Source organism: Drosophila suzukii, assembly GCF_043229965.1.
Source record: "Drosophila suzukii chromosome 2 unlocalized genomic scaffold, CBGP_Dsuzu_IsoJpt1.0 scf_2c, whole genome shotgun sequence".
Classification (NCBI taxonomy): Eukaryota; Metazoa; Arthropoda; class Insecta; order Diptera; family Drosophilidae; genus Drosophila; species Drosophila suzukii.
Window position 1 is genome coordinate 6,844,790 of NW_027255896.1, and position 18,577 is coordinate 6,863,366.

General features: G+C 41.4%; 1 protein-coding gene across 16 annotated transcripts in view; it reads right to left on the reverse strand.

The window, feature by feature from the left end:
• Gprk1 (G protein-coupled receptor kinase 1) overlaps positions 1-18,577 on the reverse strand; it is a 609,802-nt gene that overhangs the window by 214,239 nt on the left and 376,986 nt on the right. For 3 of the 16 annotated variants that reach the window (XR_011605112.1, XR_011605114.1, XR_011605113.1), the window contains exon 13: positions 616-722. The exons of 12 other annotated variants lie outside the window; for them this stretch is intronic. Coding sequence is in view for 1 of the 4 variants with exons in the window: in XM_070998254.1 (XP_070854355.1) it covers positions 18,521-18,551 (31 nt within the window). In the remaining 3 variants the exon portion in view is untranslated. One more of the 16 variants, XM_070998254.1, reaches the window with a different exon arrangement.

An 18,577-nucleotide genomic window follows, 5' to 3' on the forward strand; every position in this document is an offset into this window, starting at 1 on the left:
TTGGGAGTTAGGCAAGCATCACCGTCCTCAGACGAGGGTGACAAGGCGCTGAACTTTCAAGACAACCTATGATGACTCTGCGCTGCGATGTCCTTGCTCTGCTTAACTGGGTCTCGGTCTCACAGCATTCCGGTGCTACGTCTGCAAAATTCCTGCCTAACAATTCGGGCAACTGTCCGACGTAGTTAGAGCAGTCCTCGCAACAGCCTCCGATACCGGACTCAAGGTAGCCATTGCAATGGCTGCGCTTTTCAGCCGTCGGGCGCTACAGCCAGTCAACACCACGTCAGGATCGGCAAGATGGGCAGAATTGCCAGGACCGGCAGGATACTCTTCCCGAGCCTAACGCCTCCTAGTTGAAATTGAACGCCTCAGACAACCGTCGGGCGCAAAAATCAGTTGACTCCACGTCAGGATCGACAGAATACGTCGGTTTTACGAGTGGTTATTTTTTTCGGGTAACCGTCTGACGAGTCTTCACTCAACTAAGCCGTGTATTTTTCTCTTAAGAACCTCAGCTACCTGTGTCTGAATTCGGAGACTTATGCTATACTGAACGTCTCGATCTTGCTCCTTGATGACTTTCACGACTGTATCTCCTTGACTTTGACTTACTTGACGTTGTTCACTCGCGTTCTGATTCTCGCATATTTTTACATTCGGCACTCTTTATACCAAAATCGTACAGCTAAACCCAAGCATATTGAATAGCAACGTGCCGACTGTAAAGAAATTAAAATATTGTATTTATTTCGTAGATTGTATAATACATTTTCTTATGTTTGCTGAAGGTGCGACCGTCACTAGATTTTTACCTCGTTAAGAGGATTGGTGTCAGAAGTTTTTGTTTTAAACATCAATCACATAATTAATTAAATTTACTTTTACACTTTCAACGATCTTTTTCCTTAACGAATAAAAATTGTTACAGTTCTTGTACGCAATCCTTTTAGGTTTTGCAATATCTTTTGATTGTTGTACCACTAGTTATGATCGGACCATCACATCAGTGGTGCAGTGGTCTTCGTCACAAAGTGGACTGCCGTCCACAGTAATGTTAGATTTAACATTAGTGTACCTCAATACCATGATCAGAAGTCATGTTTAAATTAAAAATTAATACAATAGTGTTTTCACTTTTATTCCGCTGTAAAGGCTAGGACTTCGCATGCAATTCTGTGGAGCGCACATTTAAGATTTAAAGATTTAAACGGATGTTTGGAAACTCAGTTTTCGTCATAAGTTTTAAACGCAGAGAAGGAATAAAAGTTGTTTCAAAAGGCGTACAAAGTATTTCAAAATTCCTTTTTACGATATATAGCACAAACCTGTAGCTTTAGTTGTTTACAAGTTACGGGTGTACTAAATATATCACATCTCTTCGACGTTGATGCACTATGGTCAGTACAAACAAGTGGCCCTTTACGACACCAAGCAATGCTTGTTACGCGCGGAGCCCTAAACCGATTTGGGCAAGTAAACGAAATCGCGGACATGGAAAAAGAGATGATGTAACAATAGACAGTTTAAAATACATGCTCACAAAAAATGGTTAGAGAAATAGAAATTTAAAAATTATTTGAAGATAGAAAATAAATAAGTTTATCGTTGTTTACGTCAAAAGGGCGTTTAATTTCAGGAGGCAGTGTCGAGCGGCAGTTTTATCCAATTGTCTACATCTCGCGCGCTCGCACTGCCGTCCGCTCACCCTCTCCATCTCTCCCTTAAGTCTCCGCTCTGCTCTGGAGCGCTTAAGTTAAGTTAGATTTACGCAGTTCATGTTTCAAAGTGTACTAATAAACACCTACGCACGTCGCGTAAAAACCCCAAAAGTACTCCCGTGTTTTTTGGGTACCACTCAATCTTGGGGCTTCAATTATTTCATCGATCAAGCCACCCCGCCCCAACATTTTGGTCCAGTCGAAGCCGGATTTCAAAATCTTTCTTTGATTTTGTCCCAGCAGGCTTGAACCGCTCCAGATAAGTTCCACTTACTATTATTGCCGGTCATACAGCCAACCCTATTTCGACTAACTTTCTGTATGATATATTGTCTAAATCCAAAAGTGATTAATCCGACGCAACGGCATTTAATATATGTACTTCAATTCCGTTACTTGGGCCCGACAATATTCCAGTTTCCTTTGCCCACAATTGTACACTTGAAACAATTCCAGAAGATATTTCAGTGCTACTATTCAACAACCATATTTCTAAAAAATATTTTTAATTCCAATTGTGTGTAAAATATAACTCAGCCACAGTAAAAAATTCCGGATCATAAAATTTTTCCTTAAGACTTGCACTCTTTATTTTTTACTGTGTTCCAGCTGCGTGTGTATATTTACATAAATATTCTAATACAGTCCACTCTAACTACTTGTTCTAATACAGTCCACTCCAACTACTTTTCTCGAGCTACAAATACGGCTAAACTATTTCTAAAATTAAAAACAAAGTTACAAATTCCACAAATTTACTCCAGCAAATCGTTTGCAATTTAGTTGTGCAGGTGACAAACAAACGCACCAACATACAGACATAAGCGGAGTCTTTCAAATTCCCGCAACGTTATTCCGCTATTCGCACCCCACATATGTACACATGTACAGTGTACACACATACGTATATCGATATTTTCGCCAGTGCACGTGGGTCAAGAACTCACAATAAATGTTCCTTCCAAACATACAATATTTAAGTTCGTAATTCTTTACATAAGTCCGACCATCCGATATAATAAATATTTATTGACTCTGCCTATCCGACAGTGTGACCGTATATTGACAATCTTAATTGGTTCCTAAATTCCAATTTGATCCCAATCCGTTTCCTTACTTTTGAATTAAAATTCTAAATTATTTAACGTCATGGCAACATCAGTAAAATACGCTTTAACCCGATTTATGGCCACAGCTGACTGTCTGATCCACTTTGAGGCCACTGTGAACGCCCCAGGTGCTCCTACCCCAACGTTATCCGCCTATAAAATCCGTCGCGATCACCTTAATTCCTTGTGGCAAACGGTAAAGGCAGCATACGACATATGCTCCGACTGCATTATAGCTGCAGGCGAGAGCGCCGCAGACACAAAATCCATACTAAAGTCCAAATATTACCAAACGTACTCCACTTACGAAATATTTGCCGCGCAGCTTATGGAGCAAATCCAAGAAGGCTCCTCGCAAGTACCTCAAGCTCCAGTAACTCCGTTCCAAAATTCGACCTCTTATGGCTGTCGGCTCCCTCCTATCGACACAGAGGTTTTCTCTGGCGATTATCTTCGCTGGCCGACTTTCCGGGACCTTTTCACGGCAACATACATAGACAATCCTAGTCTAACGCCCGTTGAAAAATTATTCCATTTAAATTCAAAAACAAGTGGCGAAGCTCATTCCATAGTTTCAAGATCCCCACTCACCAATGATGGCTTTCGCTCAGCCTGGAATAACCTAGCTGAACGTTTCGAAAATAAGCGATTGCAGGTGAACAGTCACCTGAAAACACTTTTCAATGTGCAATCCATAGCACAGGAGTCGGGAGCAGCCTTAAAGGAACTTCAACGCACTTTTCAAGGTTGCTTAACTTCCTTAAAATTTTCCGGTGTTAATATTGAGATTTGAGACCCTATCTCACTCTCTCATTATGGGAGCAATCCATCCAAAATAAAGCCGAAATTCCTACGTGGCTTGAGCTTGATTCCTACTTGACGGAGCGCCATCGAACTCTTGAGGCCGTCGATAGCTTCCGATCTGCCAATTTCCACCACGTCCAGTCCAAAGACATAAATCGAGTGGCAGAATTTCCAAAAATAAATTCCTTCAACACAAGGCTAGTTCCGATACCCAAAGGCTGTGATCTGTGTTCGAAGAAGAACCACCCCGTGCGTATATGTCCACGCATCCTACAAATGACGGTATACGATCGCCTAGCCTATATTCAAAGGAAGCAGTTGTGCTCCAATTTCTTTGCAAGCAGCCATCAATTCCGGGATTTCACAAGCGCTCACAACTGTCTCACTTGCCAAGATCGGCATCACACATTGCTGCATCGAAACAGCGGCCCTACTACTCCGACGATTCCATCCGACCCTCCAAGGCCAGTATCCGCCTCAGTTCCACACATCATTTCGTCCTATTCAACGCAAGTTTCCGTACAAAAAGTCCCTCCTAAGAATACTCCATCCGAATATTGGGTTCCATACCCCACCTTGGATGGCAGACGTACTCGAGGTATTAAATCCTACCAATGCCGAGTCTGCCAAAAGATCCATCCTCTACGGAAGTGCCACCACTTTCTACGGCTAAGCCCCCAGAATCGGCTCCAGGAAGTACATATCCAGAAGTACTGCTCCAATTGCTTGGCTCACAATTATACCAAGGACTCCTTCCGCAGTGGTCATCACTGCCAGAAGTGTGGAAAGGATCACCACACTCTCCTACATACGGACGACCGATCTACACTTCCAACATATTCCTGAGCCTACTATCCTGAGGTTCTTGCTACGGGTGTCCTCGCGAGGGGGGGGAGAATGTTTACGTCAAAAGGGCGTTTAATTTCAGGAGGCAGTGTCGAGCGGCAGTTTTATCCAGATGTCTACATCTCGCGCGCTCGCACTGCCGTCCGGCCTCCCTCTCCATCTCTCCCTTAAGTCTCCACTCTGCTCTGCAGCGCTTAAGTTAAGTTAGGCTTAAGCAGTTAATGTTTCAAAGTGTACTAATAAACACCTACGCACGTCGCGTAAAAACCCCAAAAGTACTCCCGTGTTTTTTGGGTACCACTCAATCTTTGGGCTTTAATTATTTCATCGATCAAGCCACCCCGCCCCAACAATCGTAATAAGTTGCATTAGGACTATCTAACAGTAAGAAGTGACACAGTGCATTATAATCTTCACAAAGAACACGAAAAAAATCATGAAGGGCATAATTGGATCTACATATTGGCAGGGACAACGGTCGAACACGACTAAGTGTTCTACAGGGTATATTCCAGTTGAGGGAACTAAGAAGGAAAGGAGAATCGACGTCACCACTAATTAGTTTATGCAAAAACATAACTCCATGACACTTTCTACGATGGTTCAGGGTTGGTAAGTCCAGCAGGCGCAACATCGCATGATAAGAGGGAAATCGACCTCTTGTGTCCCAGTTTAGTCCTCTCAAGGCAAATAAATGGAATTGTTTTTGAACTGACTCTAGCATATTTTGGTAACAGCTAATTTGAGGTGACCATATACACGAGCAATATTCCATAGACGGACGAACAAGAGAAACATACAAAAACTGTGTATGGATCATAAAACTCCCTTGACCAACGCTTCATAAACGCAAGGAGACTTGTGGCTTTGTTAACTATAGTAGATATATGGTCTTTAAAACTAAGTTTATGATCAAATAGAACGCCAAGATCCTGAACAGAAAAAATACGTTCAAGGGCGTTATTACCGATAGAATAAGAATACAGAGATGGATTACAACGATAAAAGGTCATAAAGTTACATTTAGAATAGTTCAAATTCAACATGTTAATCATGCACCACGTATACAAACAATCAAGATCTAATTGAAGGTCATTATATGAATTAGGTAAACACATGGACAAACATAGCTTGACATCATCTGCATACATTAATACAGTTCATGATTTTATGACATAAGGTAGATCATTAGTCATTACGCCAAAAAGCAAAGGTCCCAGGTGACTACCCTGTGGCACTCCATTTGAGTTCTATTAGAAAGGTAGGAAAATATCCACTCTAGTAGGTTGGCAGGAAAACCTAAAAGGGACAATTTTTAAATAAGAAGCCTATGGTTCACTGAATAAAAAGCTTTAGAGAAATCGGTATAATACAAATTAGTTTGATGATGTGTCAGAAAACCTCTAGTAATTAAAGACGTAAATTCAAGAAGGTTTGCAGAAATAGAGCGACATCTAGTGAAGCCACGTTGACAAGGTGAAATAATAGTCAGGCAATGACGCTGAAATTGACACGTAATCATTTTTCGAAAAGTTTAGGAATAGAACTGAGTTTAGTAATACCACGATAATTTGAGATATCGGACTTGTTCCCTTTTTAAACAATAGGACAATAACGGATTCCTTTTATATGGATGGAAATCTACTTTGACTTAGTGACAGATTATATGTCAATGTTAAAGGAAGAGCAATATAGGATGAACAATTCCTGAGTATACTCGTACAACTTGGTATTCTGTCAGGACCCGGTGAAAATGAGAGCTTGAGAGTATCAAGACTCCGAAGATAGAGTTAAAATGAGATAGTGGGTATGGATAATCTTTATAATAATATTTCGATTGAAACAAAATCTACGAAATCTGTTGGAAATATCATTATCATCAGATGCTACATTATTATTGAGAAAAAGAGAAGGAGGGAAGCAGTTAGATTTCCGTTAAGAATTGACGAAAGAAAAAATAGCTTACGATTACGTTACAAAAAACTTTTTACAACGAGATAGATAGTTTTTGAAACAGTCAGAATTGAACTGGACAAATTCCACCTTAGCTGAACTATATTTGGTGAAGTCTGTCTGCAAGCCGGATAATTTGAAGCGTTTAAAAAGTCTGGTTTTTTTATACTTTAGATAAGATAGTTGACGAGTAAACCATGGAGAACTGTAAGAATTCTTCATGGAGGAAAGAGGGACATGTTCATCAAATAGACGGTAAAGGACCTCATAAAAGTACCCAACTGCATCATAAACAGGAAGGTCAACTAGATACGACCAGCTTACTGTCGATAAAGATTCCACTAGTTTGCCGTAATCAGTGCTCCTAAAACACAAACTAGGCTGTACGTTTATTGCAGTCCCAGGACTATTAAAAAATCTATTAATACAGAGCTAAAGGGTAGGATGATAGCAATATTCAGGTAAAGATAGTGGCGGAATACGACTAACTTCAGCATCGCTACTATCAAAAACAAAGATTAAGTCCAGAAGACGACCAATATGATTGGGAATCCTGTTAACTTGCTGTAAAGATAGTTCAACAAGACCATCAATAAAATCATGCAATCATTGCCAATGAGTCCTTACTCTCCAACCAAGAAATATTCGGAAGATTAAAGACACCGAGCACAATAAGTGGGTCAGTTTCAGCAAGCAACAAGGAGATAGAATGTATGGCGCACATGGGCAATAGTAACACGTTAAATTCAGAGCCAGGGAATATATAGGAGCAGGTTAGAAAAATGTTACTTTTTGGGAAGGATAATTTTACGCAAATAAATGCAACACCTGATGATGCAGAAATATTAACAAACTCAGAAGTTATATTAGATTTGGCTCCAATGAGAACGCCTCGACCTCGACGGGTCTGACGATCCTTCCGATAAACAAAAAAGTTATTAGACAAAATCTCACTATCGTGTACGGATGGATTAAGCCAGGTATCAGTGAATACGATAACATTGGCTTCAAAAATTGAACTGAACGTTCTGATAGTGAATTGGAAATTAAGTTTTTTGAATTTAAATATAAAAAAAAGTCATGGAAAGGGATCTTTTTTTACACACACAGAACAGCTATGCGGAACAAGTATTTTAAATGAAGAGTAATCTCTTATCTGTTTAAAATTAAATTTGTTGATGTCAATACCATTTTGATTGGGAAGGAAGAGACAATATGATGCATCACGTCATTGACTGTTAGTGCTGCATTCAACCTAAACACAAAAATAGATTTCCGAGGTACCGTGACAGTGAGTGGTACCGGAGAAGAGAAGCAGGGCTTTGGGTGTTCTTCCTAGGGATCATGCTAGTAAGTGGGACAGGAGGAGATGCAAGGGTATTAGCTAGAGGCAGAACAAGTTGCGGCAGAGCCCCCGAAGTGGCAACAGCCGGTGACCGGTTAGTAAGCCTTAATGATTCAGGCAAAGCTACAATCACCGAATTTGGTAGCAATTGCACCGTGGCGTCATTTGTTGATAACTCGTTCCCATTGGGATCATCTTGATCGCACGACACATAGCTTGCAGTGGGGCTGGGAAGAGAGTGGTTCGTCGAGAGATCTAGAACATACAAAGAGACATTAGGCAGTGTAGGACTACGATTTATATTTAATGATGATTAATTTAGAAGAATTCAACCTTTAAAGTTGGAGTCGCAGACATTAAATCGACTTATGACTTAAATTCAGCACGTAAAGCCTGGAACTCCAGGTCCGTTTGCCTCATAAATGCTAATGCTAATGCTCTAATATCAATTTGGATATGTAGGCATGTAGGGCACGTCCAGTCCAGGTTAGCATTAGATCTAGTGCGATCAGCAATTCGGGCCGCACTATGCCCAAAGGCAGCACATTTAGCGTGCGCAATGTTCTCACATAATCAGCAACTATCAATTGGCTGCCGAGAAGTGATTTTGCCGAGAAATTGGCAACCAACAACACAGCAGGCAGGCATTGTTTACAAGTTGAAGTAAGTTGAATGTAGAATGTAGGAAAAGTTCATAGGAAGCTTTAGATGAGTGCCAACAAACAGCTGTGTGGCTTTGCAAAACCCAGAGGAAAGAAAAGAAAAGAGCGCGATAAGACCAATTCAACAAAGACCCGTTAACTCGAAATTGAGAGCCGGTGACTGAAGTTGAGAGAATGTAGCAGAGCGAACGGTGCGAGAGAGCCCCAAAACAACAATGTAAAGAAGAAACAACAACAATGCACCCGCGTCGTTAACTATTTTCCAATATAATAATAAAAACTAAAGGTGCATATATTAAGCTGTTTAACATCGTCTTAAATTTTCCGGACCTTTAAATAGATTTTGGATACGCACAAAAAAGGTCAATGCACAGACAGCGTTCGATGTTCTGAAATGTAGCCATTTTTGTTGATTATTAACTTTGAAACGAGACTTTTTACAACAATGAGTCGTATGTCAAAAGTAAAAGGAATCTCAAGGGCTATACACCTTACAATTGAATTTGAAATCGCCAGAGCCGTTTTTTAAGAATCAGAAAAAAATCTGAAAAAAATCTGAATTGAAAAAAAAGGGTGACTATAATTCTTAAACGTTGCTATTTAGACAAATCATGTTAGAAAGGCGTACGTAAACATATCAAAAAACATTTTTTAACAACATATGTGCTATATGTTGCTTTAGTAGTTCCCAAGTTCCGGGTGTACGAAACTTAGCTATTAATAGCTGTTCTCTCAGCAAACTGTACAATTTTTGCAAAAGTGGTAGAAGTAAAGTTTCTTCTGTTAAGCTGTTTAATATCATCATCAGGACCTTCAATAGAGTTTGGATACGCACAAAAAAGGTCAATGCTCGGGCAGAGTAACAATAGGTCGTATTTCACAAGTTGAGAAATCTCAAGGGATATACACTTCAAAATTTAATTTGAAATAGTTAGATTTTTTGAGGAATCAGAAAAAAAGCTAAACAAAAAATCTAAATAAAAAAACTTTGGCCCCTAATTTTCATTTTGAAAAGTCCCTCAACATTTTTGTTTGGGTTTTACTTTTGAACGGAGCATCCGATTTTGAATGTTGATTTTACGTGAGAATACAAGTAGGTTAATAGCGGGAGGTATTTATTCCCACTGGCCCCAACAGATCAAATTTTCTAAATTTTCACGTTTTTACTTTCAGCGTTGGTAGAAGTGGACTGTAATAGAAGTACCATATATATATGAATATAAACACGCAGCTGGAATACAGTACAAAATGAATTGCTATACGAGTATATGGGTTGATTAGTAGCACTGAAATATATTTTGTAAGTCACTGGAATCTTTTTAAGTGTGCAAATGTGGGCAAAAGAAACTAGAAATACATATATTGCGTGCCGTTGCGTCAGATAAATAACTTTTGGATGTAGACAATAAATGGCGACAGTTGCTGCTGAGAAAAATACAAGTAAACTCCAGGAGAGGAAAATCCAAAGATTTTAAAATCCGACTCGAAGGTCCAAAACCCAGGGAAACTGGAACAAAAAGAAATCGGAAGAACTTTCGGGTTGTTGCGCGACGTGCGTGGTTTATTGTATCACTTGGAAATATTAACGAAGAGTTCCAGAGCGATGCGGAGACTAAGGGGAGAGATAGTGACGAAGAGCGGAGAGCAGTGCGTGCGAGCAATAACTGCCATGCTAATAGAAGCTCATTGAGCTACGAGCAAAATAAAGAACAACTAAGCTCCGCGAGCCGAAGAGACGGTTACTTTTCGTATGTCTCAACGCATGTAAGCGAAGTGCAAGAAACGACCCTACTGTCGGTCGATAGCCAAAGAGCACGATCTTGCTTACCATGCTTACTTACGGCTACCCCAACTCCGACGGCGTGGATTCAACAATGCAAAACCCCCCCACCATCAGTTTCGACCCCTGGCGCACCAACAACATGCAACGGTAAAACGTCTGCGTCCGCACTAAATTTGTCAGCAACAACTACAGCTACGGCAAAAAAAAAACAACAACAACCACAGCTACGGCTGTTACTTCGGAATCGACTGCAACCGCAGCTCTAAATACAACGGCTACAAAAACCACGGCAACAAATCAAAACCAAAACAAAATTCAGCAAGCGGGTCCGGCCATACATACCGGACTAGAACGGAACATCCATATCAAGCGTAAGCTTAGCCTGCAGAATACCGCGGTAGGTATCAAGTCAAAAATAAACCGTGTCCAAATAGAAAATAAATTACCCGGGAGATCCAAGAGCCAATGAACCAGAACAGCCTCAGGAGACCCAACCGAAACCTAAGCCCCCACCAATTTACATTAGGGAGAAAATCTGGTCAACAAAATTGTTGCGCTGACGGGGGCCGTAAACTCTCATGTTGTTCCGGTCACAAAAGGGGATATACATGAAACCAAGCTTCAGACCAAATCTGAAGAACATTTCCGAGCTGTATTTAAATACCTGGAGGAAGCTAGGAAAAGCTACTACACGTACCAACTAAAAAGCAGCAAGGTCCAGCAAGTGGTACTAAAAGAAATTGAGCCCGACGTAACCGCCAAGGAAGTTATCGATGCTCTCAAGGAAAAAGGGTTTTCTGCAAAGAACGTCAGTAACATTATAAACAGGAAAAAAGAGCCGCAACCACTCTTCAGGGTCGAGCTGGAGCCAGACAGCAGAGTCTTGAAGAAAAATGAAGTGCACCCCATTTATAACCTGCAATACTTATTGCACCGAAGAATCAACGTGGAAGAGCCACATAAAAGGAACGGCCCAGTGCAATGCACAAATTGTCAGGAGTATGGACACACCAGGGCATACTGTTCACTTCGAACAGTCTGTGTAGCTTGTGGAGACTTCCACAATTCGGCTAACTGCCCTGCCAACAAAGAAGACCCCAAAAAGAAAAAATGCGTTAACTGCCAAGGTAACCACACGGCAAACTACAGGGGCTGTCCGGTCTAAAAGGAGATGAAGGACCGCATGCGAAAAGTAACAGCAACGCGTCATCAGAATACCCAAAATGCGTACACTTACTTGCTTACGACGCCGGAAGTATTTTTCGGCACGGCTGCAAGATCCTCATTTGGTCAACTAAACACCCAGAAGGGCCTTACATACGCCGATGCCCTTTGATCAGGGACGGAAAACCCACTCCAGTCTAATCTAGGAAACGCTCATCAGATTCAAGTACAATCACAAAGCAGTCTGGAATCTATGATGGTCACCATGCAGCAATGTATGATGGAATTCATATCATTAATGAAAACGAGCATGCAAACACTGGTTCAAAAACAGAACATGGTGTTACAGCTACTGCAGGTAAGTAGTCTAAATAACAGATGGCAAATCTACGAATTACAATGTGGAACGCCAATGGTTTTTCACGGCACAACCTTGAAGTAACACAGTTCCTGAATGGTAATCATATCGACATTATGCTACTGGTAGAGACGCATCTCACAAACAAATACAACTTCCAAATAAGAGGCTACACTTTCTACCGCACAGACCATCCAGATGGTAAAGCCCACTGCGGAACCGGCATCCTAATCAGGGAACGCATCAAGCACCACTTTCACCAAAGGTTTTCAACTAATTACTTGCAAGCCACGTCTATCAAGGTGCAGTCAGGCAACGGCCTCGTTTACAATTCCTGAAGGACAATTCATGGACTTCTACAACTTGCTTGGAGATCGCTTTATAGCTGCAGGGGACTATAATGCCAAACACACGCACTGGGGATCACGCCTTGTGACTCCCAAAGGAAGGCAATTATACAATGCAATCATAAAACCGAACAACAAATTAGACTATGTTTCCCCTGGCAGCCCCACATACTGGCCAACAGACCCCAGGAAAGTTCCAGACCTAATAGACTTTGCGGTGACAAAAAACATTGCCCGCAATATAATAAGCGCCAAAGCGCTTTCGGACCTGTCGTCAGACGATTCGCCAGTGCTAATAACTCTTCTTCAAAGTACAAGAACCACAGATCACCCCCTCAGGCTGACGTCGCACAGAACCAACTGGTTAAAATATAAAAAGTATGTAAGCTCACACATCAAATTAACCCCTCACTTCAACATCGAAGCGGACATCGACTGCTCTACCGATGCTCTTGAAGAAGTATTTGTGGAGGCAGCCACTATCTCAACACCACAAGGCAGGGACGCGCAAACCAACCACTTCAAAGCTAATCTGCAAATTGAACGGTTAGTCCTAGAAAAGAGGCGCCTGCGACGTGCCTGGCAAACCAACAGATCGCCGTCATCAAAACAACGTCTTTAGGAAGCCACTCGCTCACTAAATCGAGCTCTAAAGCAAGAAACAGAAAATGCACAGCTGCAGTACATTACAAAACTATCGCCAACCAGTACAAAACATCCTCTGTGGGGGGCTCACCCAAATCTGAGCTCTCCAATCGAAACAGTCACTCCGATAAGAAACTCATCTGGCATCTGGGCCCGCAGCGACGAAGATAGAGCCGAAACTTTTGCGTTACATCTAAGAAACGTCTTCCAGCCGAACCCTGCCACTGGTTCATTTTTCCTACCACAAATCGAATCTGAATCTATTTCCCTACCACCATTGTTTCAGCCAAAGGAGATCGCGAAAGTCATTGGGGAACTGAAACCAAAAAAGGCCCCTGGCGGTGACCAAATAACCCCAAAAATGTTAATTGAACTTCCAAACTCTGCCATTGAGGTTATCTGTAAGCTCTTCAATGGGATTATAACTCTCGGCTACTATCCGAAAAAATGGAAAAAATCTATTATCATTATGATACCGAAGCCCGGAAAAGACCACACAATTCCGTCATCCTACAGAACAATTAATTTATTATCGTGTCTGTCTAAGCTGTTCGAAAAATGCCTTCTAACTCGCATAACACCATATCTAGGAGCACACAATGTTATCCCTGCTCATCAATTTGGATTTCGTCAAAACCATGGAACAATCGAACAAGTTAACAGAATAACATCAGAAATACGCACAGCCTTTGAGCATCGGGAATACTGCAGCGCAATATTCCTCGATGTATCTCAAGCCTTCGATCGAGTATGGCTAGATGGCCTCATGCACAAAATCAAAACACACTTACCTGATTACACTCACAAGCTTCTTGAGTCGTATCTATACAACAGGACCTTCGCAGTAAGGTGCAATACAACAACATCCGACGACTACATTATCAAAGCTGGAGTCCCGCAAAGAAGCGCGCTAGGGCCTACTCTGTTCCTCCTATACACAGCGGATATTCCCACGAACGAGCAGCTAACAACATCTACGTTCGCTGACGACACCGCAATTTTAAGTCGCTCGAGGTGCCCAGGCCGAGCCACATCACAGCTAGCAAACCACCTCTCCGTAGTAGAGAGGTGTAAAAAATGTAAACGCATAACGTTTACTCTCAACAGGCAAGCATGCCCTCCACTATCATTGAATAATATGCAGATTCCCCAAGTCAACGATGTAACGTATCTCGGCGTCCACCTTGACAGACGACTAACCTGGAAAAGACACATCGAACGCAAGAAAGTACATCTAAAACTAAAAGCCAGCAGCTTCCACTGGATTCTTAACGCTCGTTCGCCCCTGCGTCTGAACTACAAGGTTTTGCTCTACAACTCCAGCCCATCTGGACATATGGCTCCCAGCTATGGGGTAACGCCAGCAGCAGCAATATAGACATTATACAGCGCGTTCAATCGAAAATCCTGGGGCACCATGGTATATTCGCAACCAAAACATCCATAGCGACCTAGGCATCCTTACCGTAAAAGATGATGTGCACCCCAATCGGCTCGCAAGAGGCTTGACTTGGGTTTCCAGCCGATCACGTCTACAACGCAACGACCTGCCAAGCCAGCAACAACTTTCAGGCCCCCTTTAGCATAATATCAGTCATATGACTGTTGGTTAGATTAATTAGTTTCAGATTTGATACACTTATTGTTAGTATCCAAAGGGAGATTCAATAAATAAATAGCAAAGCATTAAAAAAAAAAATCTAAATAAAAAAACGTTGGCCCATAATTATACCCGTTACACGTAGAGTAAAAGGGTATACTAGATTCGTCGGAAAGTATGTAACAGGCAGTTGGAAGCGTTTCCGACCCTATAAAGTATATATATTCTTGTTCAGGATCACTAGCCGAGTCGATCTAGCCATGTCCGTCTGTCCGTCTGTCTGTCCGGATGAACAGTAGAGATTTGGCGTGCAGATTCCTGAGCTTCTTAGGCAGCGCAAGTCAGCAGAGTGCCCACGATTGACCCAAAAAAAGTTTGCCACGCCCACTTTAACGCCCACAAACCGCCCAAACCTGTGACGCCTACATTTTCATGCTAGATAAAAAATTTTAACTGAAATGTATTGGTCTCGTCAATACCTATTGATTGATCCAAATTGCCACGCCCACTCTAACGCCCATAACGCTTAAATCTGTTAACCGCCGGTAGATGGCGTATTTTAAGCTCGTTACAATTTTTATACTAGCATCAAAACTGTAGGAGCTACAGTTTTGGGAGGATTGTGGGCGTTAGTTAGAGTGGGCGTCGCACCATGCTGAAACAAAGCCTAGCTCTTATAGTTTCCGAGATCTCGGCGTTCATACGGACAGACGGACATGGCAAGATCGACTCGGCTAGTAGTCCTGATCAAGAATATATATAATTTATGGGGTCGGAAACATTTCTTTCTGCCTGTTACATACTTTCCGATGAATATAGTATACCCTTTTATTCTACGAGTAACGGGTATAACTACTGTGGATGTAGAAATTAAAATAGAAGTCCAGCAAGTAACATATGAAATTTGGCATGAAATTGAAAGAAAATAGGAATAAAGAAGGATGAACGCTATAGTCGAGTACCTCGACTATCAGATACTTGTTACTCAACTAATGGGACCAAAGGGAGATGGAGATATGCAAGTAGCAAAGCGAGATTGAAATGCGCCACCTACCCGTGATCTCCATCTCTGTCCCCATTAAGTATATAAATTCTTGATTAGCATGACTAAACGAGTCGATCTAGTCATGTCCGTCTTTTCGTCCGATTCTACGCAAACTAAACTCTCAGTTTTAAAGCTATCGAGCTGAAACTTTCCCAAAAGTATTATTTCTTTTGCAGGTGATATATACGTCGGAACCAGCCGGATCGGACAACTAAATCTTACAGCTCCCATAGGAATAAACAGAAAAAAAAATGTTAAAAAATTATTTATCTGGTGTTTTTTAACATATAAACTCCTACGCTTGGAATTTCTGAATTTTAAATTTTATTTTATCAAAATCGGACGACTGTATCATATAGCTGCCATAGGAACGATGGGAAAATTGGAGGGAAAATAATATGAAACAAATTATAGCTTCGGTGTTTTTTAACATACGAGGGCAGTCCAATAAGTACTTAGCCTTACCGCCCGATGGTGTCACTATCGCAAGAGAAATTTACTATCGTGCAGTACATTCTCGTAGTCGTAGTTTTGTTTTGACTGCGTGTGGATTCGGACGTGTCCGCGGAATTTAGAAAAATGGAGATAGAGCAATATCGGTCTATGATTCGATTCTTGTTTTTAGAATGGAAATTGCGCAGCGAATTCAAAGAGGGCTTAGATGCTGTGTACGGTAACTCTTCTCCATCGATGGCGACCGTCAAAAATTGGTTTAACGAGTTTCAACGTGGTCGCACGTCGGTTTTTGATGAGTCACGCCCAGGTGCCCCGAAAACGTATACCACGGAGGATAACGTGATTGAAGATACGCGAGATAGCTGGGACAGTAGGCATGTCAAAAGACCGCGTGGGTCATATCCTGCATGAAATTTTTGGCATGAGGAAGCTGTCGGCGCGATGGGTGCCGCGTTTGCTCACTCCGGACAACAAACGCAACCCTGAGACCACTTCAGAGCAGTGTTTGACGCTTTTTAATCGCAATCTGAAAGAGTTTCTGCGTCGTTTCGTGACCGTCGACGAAACTTGGATCCACTGGTACACACCAGAGACCAAGGAACAGTCGAAACAGTGGACTTCACCCGGCGAACCTGCTCCGAAGAAGGCGAAGACTGTCCCATCGGCCGGAAAGGTGATGGCCACCGTTTTTTGGGCTTCACAAGGTGCGATCTACATCGACTACCTAAAGAAGGGCAAAACGGTAACAGGGCTGTACTATGCCGAATTATTGGGCCGATTCGCCGCCGAATTGCAGATAATTCGTCGCCATTTGGCGAAGAAAACAGTGCTCTTTCATCATGACAACGCACCGGCTCACACTTCCGCCCCCGCCAAGTCCAAATTGGTCGAATTGGGCTACGAACTGCTACCCCATCCACCATATTCTCCAGATTTGGCCCAGTGTGACTTCTTTATGTTTCCAAACTTGAAAAAGTCACTCGCTGGACAGAAATTTGCGTCGAATGAGGAGGTCGTCGCCGTCACAGAGGCTATTTTGCAGAACTCGAGAAAACGTAGTTTTCAGACGGGTTAAAGAAGTTGGGGCATCGCTGGGTCAAGTGTATCGAGTTAAAAGGAGATTATGTCAAGAAATAAATCGCCACTTTTCCAAGTATTTCGTTTTTCTTTTGGAGGCTAAGTACTTATCTGACCACCCTCGTATAACCTTCTCCGCTTGCAAATAACATTTTTTTATTAGTTCTGAATTTCGAATTTAATTTAATCAAAATCGGATGTCTATATCATATAGCTGCCATAGGAACGATCGGAAAATTGGTGGGAAAATTATAGCTTCGGTGTTTTTTAACATATAACCTACTACGCTTGGAAATAACATTTTTTAATTAGTTCTGAATTTTGAATTTAATTTTATTAAAATTGGACGACTATATCGTATAGCTGCCGTAGGAAATATCAGATTGGGAATTTAATTTGTTGTATTTTTAAATTGAATAATTATAACTGCAAGGGTATACAAACTTCGGCTTGCCGAAGTTAACTTCCTTTCTTCTTTAAATTAAAATTAGCATGAGTGGGCGTAGCATACTCGCGTAACAAACATGCGCTGAGTACAAGACTTGGAATCTAAATCTGAAATCCCAATTATCTATCTTTGATAGTTTCCGAGATATCCGCGTTCATATATACCATTTTTTGAAGTTTGTGGGCGGTTTTTTATTCTAGCTTTAAAACTTGTAAGAGCCTCAGTTTTGGGCGGTTTGCTGAAACAAACTTGTGCTGCGCAAGAAGCTCAGGAATCTGCATGCCAAATCCACATAGCCATAGTTTCCGAGATCTCAGCGTTCATACGGAGAGACGGACAGACGAACACGGCTAGATCGACTTGGCTAGTGATCCTGATCAAGAATATGCATATATATTTTATGGGGTCGGAAACGCTTCCTTCTGCCTGTTACATACTTTCCGACGAATCTAGTACACCCTTTTACTCTACGAGTAACGGGTATAAAAAGACTTTTGGGAATGCTTAGTCACGATAGCTTTACTAGTTCTTGACTACTAGTTCGTGTAGAATCGGGCAAGCTAACATGGCTGGATCGACTCGTCTAGTGATGGTAATCATGAATACATATTTTTTTTTCTGACTGAAATCATAACACCCGCTGCATTGGTATAAATATATTTGGTAATTTGCTATCCACAAAAAATTGGCAATAATTGGCGAAAACAAAAATACTTTGAGAAACTCCGCTGTGTTGTCAAGTTGAGTCTTTTCTATTTTTATTTAAAAAAGCAATAAATTTCCGAAGTTTTTCGTGATCGCGTTCTAGATTTGAGGGTACGGTGCATAACCTTCGATCGCTGAGTAAGTTAGCAAAAATTTGTGCTGATATAGCACCAAAATGAAACACGGCATTAAGTTGCGTCTTAGCTTAATATTTTCAAGCCTAGACGATGCTTGACTTCGAGTTAGTTAAAAGCTTTCATAAAATTTTATGGTGGAATCTGGCTAAAAGTTTTGTCTCAAAAGATAATTTACATGTATATAGGATTTGTTATTTTCAAGTAAAATTTTTTTGGGATATGCTGTAACATAGAAGTGCTAATATTTATTTTACAAAGGTCTGTAGTAGTTTTCACATATTATGTCTTCTTGTCTTTACGAACGCTAAACGACGACTATTCGCTCACTCGTGGAGGAATATGCGGGCTTAAAAGTATTAAATAATGTACAAT